This window comes from Rhodnius prolixus, unplaced genomic scaffold, assembly GCF_049639745.1.
Source record: "Rhodnius prolixus isolate KJV_2025 unplaced genomic scaffold, Rpr scaffold_15, whole genome shotgun sequence".
In the NCBI taxonomy this organism is placed as follows: Eukaryota; Metazoa; Arthropoda; class Insecta; order Hemiptera; family Reduviidae; genus Rhodnius; species Rhodnius prolixus.
The window spans coordinates 2,782,116-2,794,434 of NW_027411605.1; the positions used below are offsets into that span (position 1 = coordinate 2,782,116).

The window sequence follows — 12,319 nt, forward strand, 5'->3', positions numbered from 1 at the left end:
AGAAACCCCTTTCATTGGGTAATCAATGGAAGTAGGGCCAAAGGCCTCTCTCTCCCTCTCCTTTTAGTCACGTGTTTGTATCACGTAATTCATTGTCAAATCGAGGACCTCTGAAATACCCCCTCTTACTCACTCTCTCTCCTCCACATCCTGAACTACTCACACCAATTTCTCTCTAAGGTTTTTTTTATAACTTCAAATTTCACTAAATATAAATAATATAAGGGCTTTGGTGACAAAATATAAGGGCTATAAGTCCAACAAATATAAGGGCTTTGGTGGCAAAATATAAGGGCAATAATATAACTCCAATAAATATAAGGGCTTTGGTGGCAAAATATAAAGGCTATAGTATAAGTCCAATAAATATAAGGGCTTTGGTGGCAAAATATAAGGGCTATAATATAAATCCAATTAATATAAGGGCATTTGGTGGCAAGCGAGTCATACCCGAAAGTCTCATTAAAAAATGTATATATATTTTCTTTAAAGCGTTAGTTCTGTATTATACAGCTGCGATTTACGAACTCCAAGATTCGCACTTCCGCTTGCGCGCTATTTCCCAACCCAAAATCATATCGAAACTGATATTTTGACAAAGACCTAAACCCACCCACCATAGCTGCTCTGGTGAAAAAGTTCCAATTTATCCCAATGATGCCGCCACCTCCTCCAGGCTAGGGAGGCAACTAAATATTTGACAGAGCTTAAAGCGAAGAAAGCTAAAAGAATAAAGCAGCTGGGGTTAGTGAGATCATAGAAGAATGCAGAAAAGTTAGGGTTATTGTAATTTGAACGAAAAATGAGTAAAAGAAAAAATTGGGCACGTTGTTCAATATAATTCGAACTAGAGCACCCCTCACTTAATAGTCCACACTTATAACCACTACACTAAACAGAACAGAATAGGGATGGTGAATGACTGCCGAACACTGCTCCAGAAATATGCAGTGGAGTTTTTTATGAACTATGAGAGCAAAAATGACGTAGATATTTTCAAAGCGTGTAGGTTATTAAATGAAAATATGCTAATTCTGTCTAAAATTAGGTTATAAAAAATGTAGATGAGGTATAACGCTGACTTTTTGTTTTCAAACACAACCTGATGCATGCGCTTCTGTAGCAAATTCCATGTTTCCAATCTCACCAGAATACCAGAGAAAAAAATAATAATTACAATCATCAATCAATATAATGATGATTTATAATAACTTAAGACTGATGATTAAAGAAAAATAAAAAAGAGTTCAACAAACTGGACGGAAAACAGAACAATAACAGTATTATACACACAATGATGTTGTTGCAGTCAGCTTGTTCAAAAGAGCTTGGCTAAGTTCTGTACACAGAGTCCCGTAGACCACTGTGTGTCTACACACACATCAAACTGTTTTCGATGTGCGCCCAATAACAGGCTGGCTGAGATAAGGACAGGAGTTTGATGGTGCCCGATATATTATGTGAATCCTGATAAAACTATCTCATAAAGAAGAACAAGGAGCTCACCACAGTTTTGTATGAGGTCACATACGATCCACCAATCTTTGCCACTACGTAGTGTTATAATAACTTATTAAATTCACCGTGTGTTCGTTGAACTTGTAACTAACTTTATCCCTTTATCTCTTTTCGATTTATTAAATTTTATTACCTTATTTTATCACTGTTTAGTTATTGCACCAGAAATCATTTTTCCATCGCGTAACAGGATAATCACGTAAAGTTCAAAACTTATGATTCATTCAGGTGTTATCAAACATAGGGTGGAATTAAATTGGTTGAAAGTGTACGCCATTACTTAATGAACTATTCAATTATGAGCTGATTTCTCACAAACAGTACCGTCATTAAATAAAACCAAAGGCCTGGACCAGAAATCGAACCCTATACCACAATACATCTTTTTTTTTTGTTAAACCCTATTTCCGGTGAAAACTTAAAAATCAAAAACATCCACACGATCACAATGCATTTTCACTTCCTGCTGTAAGAAAAGGTAAAACAAACGGAAACTACCCTTTGCTAATCAATAATGGGCAAATATTAATGATGAGTCACACAACTACTGCATGCTGGAACATTTAAACGTAACCAAACATGAATTATTGAAACCTGATAAGTTGGTAACTCAAGAGCTCCCATCATTAGCGGCACAGGATTCGATTTGTTTATTGGAACAACCCTGGAAGAAGAGCCAGCAGCCAGGAGAGGTAACAATTTATTACCTCAATAGAAAATTCTGCGAATACTACAGATGTTCGATCTAAAATATTTTCAATGAATTTTAATCAGCAATATTAGAGCGCCATGCTGCCTGTATTCACTTTCATTTATTAAAATTTTAACGATTTATTGGAATTATGCTTTCATAGTAAGGCTAGCCGAAGTTAAATAAACCAAAAATGAAATTTAAATCTAATTAAATATCTGGGAAGTATGTTCCAAAAGTATGTAACACTAAGGTAAAAAGTAAAGCGCCTATTTATTCAGACGAGCTTTACGTCCAACTACCAAATAAGGTGTCGTGGATTGAGGTGACTAACAAACATACTTTACTATAAATTCTCTCAAATTAATCGTTGGGAATATAGACTAGTACCGCAATACATCTTAGCTTTGCGGGTCTAGCCTAACATACTTTACTATAAATTTCTCATATTAACCATTGGGAATATAGACTAGTACCGCAATACATCTTAGCATTGCGGGTCTAGCCTATAACCGCCTAACATACGAGTACTTTACTGTAAATTTCTCATATTAACCATTGGGAATATAGACTAGTACCGCAATACATCTTAGCTTTCCGGGTCTAGCCTAAAACCGCCTAACATACTTTACTATAAATTTCTCACATTAACCATTGGGAATATAGACTACTACCGCAATACATCTTAGCTTTGCGGGTTATAGCCTAACATACTTTACTATAAATTTCTCATATTAACCATTGGGAATATAGACTAGTACCGCAATACATCTTAGCTTTGCGGGTCTAGCCTAACATACTTTACTATAAATTTCTCATATTAACCATTGGGAATATAGACTAGTACCGCAATACATCTTAGCATTGCGGGTCTAGCCTATAACCGCCTAACATACGAGTACTTTACTGTAAATTTCTCATATTAACCATTGGGAATATAGACTAGTACCGCAATACATCTTAGCTTTCCGGGTCTAGCCTAAAACCGCCTAACATACTTTACTATAAATTTCTCACATTAACCATTGGGAATATAGACTAGTACCGCAATACATCTTAGCTTTGCGGGTTATAGCCTAACATACTTTACTATAAATTTCTCATATTAACCATTGGGAATATAGACTAGTACCGCAATACATCTTAGCTTTGCGGGTTATAGCCTAACATACTTTACTATAAATTTCTCATATTAACCATTGGGAATATAGACTAGTACCGCAATACATCTTAGCTTTCCGGGTCTAGCCTAAAACCGCCTAACATACTTTACTATAAATTTCTCACATTAACCATTGGGAATATAGACTAGTACCGCAATACATCTTAGCTTTGCGGGTCTAGCCTAAAACCGCCTAACATACTTTACTATAAATTTCTCATATTAACCATTGGGAATATAGACTAGTACCGCAATACATCTTAGCTTTGCGGGTCTAGCCTATAACCGCCTAACATACTTTACTATAAATTTCTCATATTAACCATTGGGAATATAGACTAGTACCGCAATACATCTTAGCTCTGCGGGTCTAGCCTAAAACCGCCTAACATACTTTACTATAAATTTCTCATATTAACCATTGGGAATATAGACTAGTACCGCAATACATCTTAGCTTTGCGGGTCTAGCCTATAACCGCCTAACATACTTTACTATAAATTTCTCATATTAACCATTGGGAATATAGACTAATACCGCAATACATCTTAGCTTTGCGGGTTATAGCCTAACATACTTTACTATAAATTTCTCATATTAACCATTGGGAATATAGACTAGTACCGCAATACATCTTAGCTTTGCGGGTTATAGCTTAACATACTTTACTATAAATTTCTCACATTAACCATTGGGAATATAGACTAATACCGCAATACATCTTAGCTTTGCGGGTCTAGTCTATAACCGCCTAACATACTTTACTATAAATTTCTCATATTAATCGTTGGGAATATAGACTAGTACCGCAATACATCTTAGCTTTGCGGGTCTAGCCTATAACTGCCTAACATACTTTACTATAAATTCTCTCATTTTAACCATTGGGAATATAGACTAGTACCGCAAATACATCTTAGCATTGCGGGTATTAGCCTATAACCGCTGACATACTTTACTATAAATTTCTCATATTAACTATTGGGAATATAGACTAGTACCGCAATACATCTTAGCTATGCGGGTCTAGCCTACAACCGCTCGGAAACAGTGGCGCCTCTATTAAAGAAATATGGTTTTTTAAAGTTAACTTTGGCAATCCTAATAAAATTTATTAATTTTTTAGGTAAACAATTATGTGAGTCTAATTCAAGACATAGCTCTGAATATAAAAGATGTTTTTGACAATAAGATAGCTTTGTCTTATTTTAGTCAGTTTATGGAGGCCCGAGGGCATGTTAATATTTTTAATTTACTTATGGACTTGGAGAATGTACCATTTAAATTGCATACACCTACTTATAAGAAGACCTTGTTTGTCGTAAGTAGTAGTTCTGCTCGACTATTCTCTTAACTAGTAATTTTAAAGTAAAATAATAAGAGTTATTAAAAACCTATAGAAGCTTGAAAAGACCTCTAAGCTGGGAAGCGTTTTCCTGGAAATATTACAAGCGGAAGTTCAGTGGAAATCGCTTGAGACGTTCTCGAGAAAATCACGCCCCTGGAAAACTCAAAAAATTGATTCAGTTACATTTTTGATTAGCTGAGTTTTTCAAATTGATTATGCTACCCTTATATATGCAACACAAATTGAATTTTAATAAAGCATGTTTACGGTATCAGAGGACCTCAAGATAAACTCAACATCGAGATTAATGTAAGATGGCAATGAAAGAAATTAATGTCTTGAATCAGTCGCACAGTTTTCCCCTTAGAAAATTCCCAATTTTCATGAAATGCTAATACACTGTTGGGAAATACAAGTTTAGTACCGAATTCATCCAACAGATAGGGGGAGCTCCCTAATCTGGAGATATGGCCACCCACTTAACCACCCAAGTTGAGACTTTGAAAGAATATTTGCTATTTTTTTTTTTTTCCATTGCCACTTGGTTAGTTTCTCATTCCATCAGTATGATAATCTCAATTCATTATCCTGTTACTTTATATCGGGATTATATTAATAATTCAGTTTCCATCTTTTATCACTGCTGTTCCATTTATAAGCTTCGGCCACAAATGTTGGAGAAACCTGAGCCTCCTCCAGACTTATCAGTCTCTCCATATTCTCTCAGCTGATAATCTAGTCACTACATCGCTTCGAGTTAGCCAGGGTTCTGCTTTGGGTCCACAAAATGATGTGCTAGACCCATTACTTGCAAGTTCATGTTACCTTCCAAGGCCAGAGATCTATAAAGAGACGTAAATATTCTACCCTAGGCAAGTGACTCTGAAAGGCGTCTACTGCTTTTTTTCCTACCAGAGGTTAGAGTCTCAGCTGAGTTTAGCTAATGCCTTTACAGCTGATCCTTATCTTCTTGAACTCATTCTGAATCGCTTCCAGTACATCGTAGCATTCTATTTTCCTCATATCACTTAGCCTACAAAAAGAAAACCTGTATGCACCATAATCCTTTTCTCGTACCACTTTGGTGCACCTGCTTCTGGCTAATCCGACAGCTCCTACCTAGAACCAATCTGCAGAGCAATAGAAAACATTCTCAGACTTCGTTAACAAATTAAGAGCCTCTTAGCCTAATTTTTTTCTTTGAAAACATGAATTCTATTGGTGAACTCCCCCATTTCTTACTGGCCATATTCAATTTCAAGATCAAGATTTTTAAAACCTCTACACCGGAATGGACTCCACGAAATCGTTGCCTCTTCTCCTCTTTACAAGTCTTAGAAAACTCTTCATAGCTTCTCCGATCACTAATCAATCAATTAAGTGGTTCCAATATCGACAAAGCCTCCATCGGATAGACTAAGTTAGGCGTAGTTCTCATGCATAACCTAATGTTCACACTGATCCAATCGAAGATGCTAAACCTATGCTCCTAGCAACCCCTCAAGAAAACACCAGAGACTTTTTCCATCCTAACAGAATGCTCGATTTCTTTCATTCATTCATTCATTCATTCATTCAAACGAGATGCATTAATCTCTGAAGATGGATGAAAGAATTTTACTGATAGTGCAATAAATTAAGCACACCTTGGACTAAACAGATAGTTGTTTCAATAACAGAAAAGCTGATGAAAACAATAACCAGGTCCAAAACAATAACCAGGTCCAAAACAATAACCGAAAAAATCAATTGTAAGATTTTAAATGAGACATAACTTAATAAATTTAAGATAATATTAAACATTACTGACCATTTCCCAGTCGATGCTTTTGAAGAACGGGTGGTTAACTATGTCCATGAATCCAGATTCTTTATTACAGCCGAGCCGATCTTCTGGCTTCTTGTTCAGAAAACCTTTCAGTACCGAGGCAGCTTTTACTGACAGCGAACGAGGGATACGAATTGTTTTCTCTAATATCACTGCAAACAAGAAATCATAAAATATGGTAAATTATATCGAAATGAATAAAACATGGTATTAACACTCATCTGGCTGACGAATATTAATAATAATTAAACAATATTAATATTTAATTCTTATATTATAATTGTTTACCACATTACTGAGAAACGTTACAGGGAATCTACAGAACATCTGTGAATGAAGGAAGTTGGCAGAAAATTCTAGGAGTCATTGTCGAGGAAATCTCAATTACTTCCGATAAATGAATTTTCAGTTAACTCAGAATATTATTAGCAAAAATATAATCCGGCCAGTTCGCAAGAGATAAAACAGAAACGGCTCTTTTAGAGTGAATCTATTCATCCTCTAATCGAATTCCGGGTAATATAGTTGTACATTTATCTGTCTGCAATCACTTTATGATTTTTCCATCAAACTGTAAGAGAAAATCTTCGCTGAAAAGTAGCTCTTCAGCTGATTTTCTTAAAATTTAGGAATTCAGTCTAAAATGTCATTGTTTTAAATATTATATACATAGGATGTAAACCAGGTTTTTGGCTAGACCCGCAAAGCTAAAATGTTTTGCGGTGCTAGTCTATATTCCCAATGGTTAATATGAGGAATTTATAGTAAAGTATGTTAGGCGGTTATAGGCTAGACCCGCAAAGCTAAGATGTATTGCGGTATTAGTCTATATTCCCAATGGTTTAATATGAGAAATTTATAGTAAAGTATGTTAGGCGGTTATAGGCTAGACCCGCAAAGCTAAGATGTATTGTGGTACTAGTCTATATTCCCAATGGTTTAATATGAGAAATTTATAGTAAAGTATGTTTGCTAGTCGCCTCCGTCCTCGACACCTAATTGGTAGTTGAATGTAAAGTAAATAGGCATTACTTATAGATGATAAACTAGTACAATTAATAGTAATGGCACATTAGAGGAATTTCTGGCCACCCCTTTCTCCTGGAGTAACTCTCCTGTAGTCAATTGTTCAATATACCACTGTAGGGCCCTATCACAACTCATGTTTCATTATTACTTGCATTAGTTCCAAAAATGTATTTCTTTTTTAGATTTCCTTTTGAGTTCAGTCATGTTTTCCTGTTTTATCCTTTGGATACATCATTTGCTTTAGCAATTTTTCTAGTTTCTGCACAACTCCTTGTACTGTTATCTTTCCTTTACCCTCTGAGTAAAGTTTTGTTCCCGATTTTCTTCAGCCATATTCGCAATATCTTGTACTGGATTAGCCAGTGTGACCCTTTATTTACTGATGCGCATCAAGTTTTCCTATTAAGTTCTAATTAGTTCTACATTAATCTTAATATAATAAATAAACGGAAGTGGATTTATTGCTTATTGATTCTTGAATGTAAATTTAAATCGTTAAAATATTCTGTTAATTTGTATATTTTAGTGTAAAATTCCATTTTTTCGGGACTTAGTCTAAAGCCTTGGATCTTTAAGAATGCATAATTTCCGTTTACGACTGCGCTACTTAAATTGGCCTAATTTTAAAGCGGATATCCTTGAACCAACAAGTTAGACTTTCATAGACTTTCCCATTTTTGTGAATTCTGTACTGTTAAGAAGAGAAAGGTTAAAGTATGTTTGAAGGTAAGCAGCCTTCAATATGTCTTTCCAGGTGATATGTTAAATTAAAAGATCTAATTTTCTTGCCAACACCGTTCGGTTAAGTAAAGAAGGATTTACGGTGACTATTTCGTGGTACATTACAGGCACAGAATGTGAACCCAAAAAGGATTTTATCCTTAAAATCCAGGCTTTAATCCAGAGAAAGAGGAAAAACAATCCGTCAGTGGCCTCTTCCAAAAGTAATATTCCGTTCTGCCAGCAATACTCGTACCATATGATGTTGCTTCAAATCTCCCAGACGTTTTCTAAAGAGAATATCTCAGAACTCACTTAGTAGTGGCAAAACGTGATACACCCTTTTTACAAACAACTCATCAATTGACAATTCTTCCAATCCGTAAACAGTCAATACATCTACAAACTAAATTTACAAAACGAACCACAAAATATGCTTACCTTGGAAAAGATAGTCTTCAGTATTTTGATCTGGATTCTCAGAGGCACCGGCAATATCGAATGGACTTCTTCCGGCCAACATTTCGTATAACAGTACTCCTAGCGCCCACCAATCCACGCTGTGGAATAACAAAAACATGAATTAGTTTCAAAAAAAGAAAAAAAAAAGTACAAAATCAAATCAATCAATGAAAAATCTTTTTGATTGTAGTCACTTCAATTATTGATTTTCAAGAACCAATTTTTTGTCTTATGATCGATTCATTGAATGGACAGAAATGGTTCTTAGCGATACTTTTACCTGCATACAGCTTAAGGGATTAGTGTCCAAAACGGCTCGTGGGTTAGTGAGCTAGTCTTGATGCGTAAAAACTAGTCCATATTTAAACGGGTCATGAAAATACTATAAATCATAACGTTAACTAAAACGAACGTTTACTTTGCATTGTTCAGCTATTAAAATAGTTCTAATTCTGATCAAAAATAATCCTGAACATCCTGTAAAAATGATCAGGACGTGCGATAGCGGTGTCAGTATCCTCACATTTACACACACACTTATATGTTCACTTAAAGTACCTAAATTCTATGGACAAATACTACCATTTACGGGAGTCTTTATAGGGATTTTTAAGTAGCACAGGGAATTTTACGCCTAGTAAGAGGCTTAATGAATTAACTGATACAAGAAATTCAGGCGCCACGATAGCCGAGCGGTTATAGGCTAGACCCGCACAGCTAAGATGTATTGCGGTACTAGTCTATATTCCCAATGGTAAATATGGGAAATTTATTGTAAAGTATGTTAGGCGGTTATAGGCTAGACCCGCAAAGCTAAGGTGTATTGCGGTACTAGTCTATATTCCCAATGGTTAATATGAGAGATTTATAGTAAAGTATGTTAGGCGGTTATAGGCTAGACCCGCAAAGCTAAGATGTATTGCGGTACTAGTCTATATTCCCAATGGTTAATATGAGAGATTTATAGTAAAGTATGTTAGGCGGTTATAGGCTAGACCCACAAAGCTAAGGTGTATTGCGGTACTAGTCTATATTCCCAATGGTTAATATGAGGAATTTATAGTAATGTATGTTAGGCGGTTAGAGGCTAGACCCGCACAGCTAAGATGTATTGCGGTACTAGTCTATATTCCCAATGGTTAATATGAGAGATTTATAGTAAAGTATGTTAGGCGGTTATAGGCTAGACCCACAAAGCTAAGGTGTATTGCGGTACTAGTCTATATTCCCAATGGTAAATATGGGAAATTTATTGTAAAGTATGTTAGGCGGTTATAGGCTAGACCCGCAAAGCTAAGGTGTATTGCGGTACTAGTCTATATTCCCAATGGTTAATATGAGAGATTTATAGTAAAGTATGTTAGGCGGTTATAGGCTAGACCCACAAAGCTAAGGTGTATTGCGGTACTAGTCTATATTCCCAATGGTTAATATGAGGAATTTATAGTAAAGTATGTTAGGCGGTTATAGGCTAGACCCGCAATGCTAAGATGTATTGCGGTACTAGTCTATATTCCCAATGGTTAATATGAGAAATTTATAGTAAAGTATGTTAGCTAGTAGCCTCCGACCACGACACCTAATTGGTAGTTGGACGTGAAGCCTGCCTAAAAAAATAGGCATTTACTTTACTTTACATTACAAGAATTTATTCATAAAGTATTTCCAAGAAAAGAGGTGTTCGTTGCTGACTAGAGACGCCCCGTCATGAATCTGTCTCCATTTTAGTTCAATTGCTTTTTCTTGTTAGTCTACATCATCACAAACTGCTTATCGTTGAAGTCCTGACGAAGTCCTGTACCAGATGAATCATCTTCTTCCTCATCTTATTAATTTGCACAGAGTTAAGCTCCAAAGGAAGGATATTATGGAAGAAGTTGTACAAAAACTACTTTTATTTTAGAAAAATAGTCATTGCCTAGCCGTATTTTCCAGCGTTTTAAGTTCTTAGTTTAAACCTAATTACTAAATGACTGGATAGACGCCATTAAAGTATATAGTTCCTCACATAAATGGGGCTAACTCCTCTCTCATTCGATGTACAGCGTCGAGACCCCCCAAAAAGCACATCTACATGAAATTCCGAATCGAATGAAAATCGTTTAGGCGCTACGTTGTTTACAAAAAAGGGAACGAGAAGAACAAGACCAATTTTTAAAAAGGCCGATTTTGCTAATTTTCAGCAACTTTTTTCACGAAATCTAACAGATCTGGATTGTTGCAAAAAAGTTATAGTTATAAAGGAGGATTTTCTTTACATTTTAAAGAAAATTTGGGAATTTATATTTTATAGAAAAAGAGAAAAAAATGGTAAAAATTGGGTGTTTTTCAACGTTACACTTTTTTGTGCACTGTTAGAGTATCCTACCGGACAGTTTTAATTAATGTCGGTGATGCACATATTAATACCGAGAAATGGCACACCGGTTGCGGACTTCCGCTAAATTCGAGAATAAATTTAACCTCCTCCTGCAAAAGAAATAACACAAAACAATATAATCATGGTATAGGTTTCATTTATGTATATACCTAAATCCATAATCTTCCCCACGGAGTATTTCTGGAGCAATATAATTAGGCGTGCCACAGAAAGTTGATGTAGAATCTCCCGGCCTGATTCCTTCTTTACACATTCCATAATCTGTCAGTTTAATATGGCCTTCATGGTCCAACAGGACATTGTCCAACTTCAGGTCACGATATATTATACCTGAAATATCAATTCAAAACTTTCATTAATATACAAATCGAAAAATATGAATGATCCATAAGCATAGGTTCTTACAAAGTAACATTTTTGGCTATAATATCTGTTCAAAGTTGAATGTACTTTAAAATCAATATATCCAAGTTTATCCAGAATAGGATTTTGCAAAATATGTTGCTTTACCGCAAGATCTTGACGTCTCTGCGGATAAACCCGCGCTAACTACAAGAATATCACAGGCAAACTGCGTATTAGAAACATTCACATAGGGCCTGCAGAGGTAGTTGATATTGTACAACTATTTGGGCTTAGCAAACCCACAGGCAAACTCGAGTTCATCCCACACACACACACAAACACTCACATTACCTCTTATATCGTTGACCAACAGCGTGCAGTCCATTTGCCTTTAGGATACATGCTCACTCTGCCACGGTAGCCGAGCGGTTAAGAGACTAGACCCGCAAAGCTAAGATGTATTGCGGTACTAGTCTATATTCCCAATGTTTAATATGAGCAATTAATAGTAAAGTATGTTAGGCGATTATAGGCTAGACCCGCAAAGCTAAGATGTATTGCGGTACTAGTCTATATTCCCAATGTTTAATATGAGGAATTAATAGTAAAGTATGTTAGGCGGTTATAGGCTAGACCCGCAAAGCTAAGATGTATTGCGGTACTAGTCTATATTCCCAATGGTTAATATGAGGAATTAATAGTAAAGTATGTTAGGCAGTTATAGGCTAGACCCGCAAAGCTAAGATGTATTGCGGTACTAGTCTATATTCCCAATGGTTAATATGAGAAATTTATTGTAAAGTATGTTAGGCAGTTATAGGCTAGACCCGCAAAGC

At 35.7% G+C, this 12,319-nt stretch overlaps 1 protein-coding gene across 2 annotated transcripts in view; it reads right to left on the reverse strand.

The window, feature by feature from the left end:
• aPKC (protein kinase C iota type) overlaps positions 1–12,319 on the reverse strand; it is a 555,703-nt gene that overhangs the window by 283,948 nt on the left and 259,436 nt on the right. For both annotated transcript variants that reach the window (XM_074129614.1, XM_074129613.1), the window contains 3 exons: positions 11,288–11,468; positions 8,738–8,856; positions 6,530–6,699 (listed from right to left, as the gene is read on the reverse strand). In XM_074129614.1, coding sequence (XP_073985715.1) covers positions 6,530–6,699; positions 8,738–8,856; positions 11,288–11,468 — 470 coding nt within the window. The remainder of the gene's footprint in view (positions 1–6,529; positions 6,700–8,737; positions 8,857–11,287; positions 11,469–12,319) is intronic.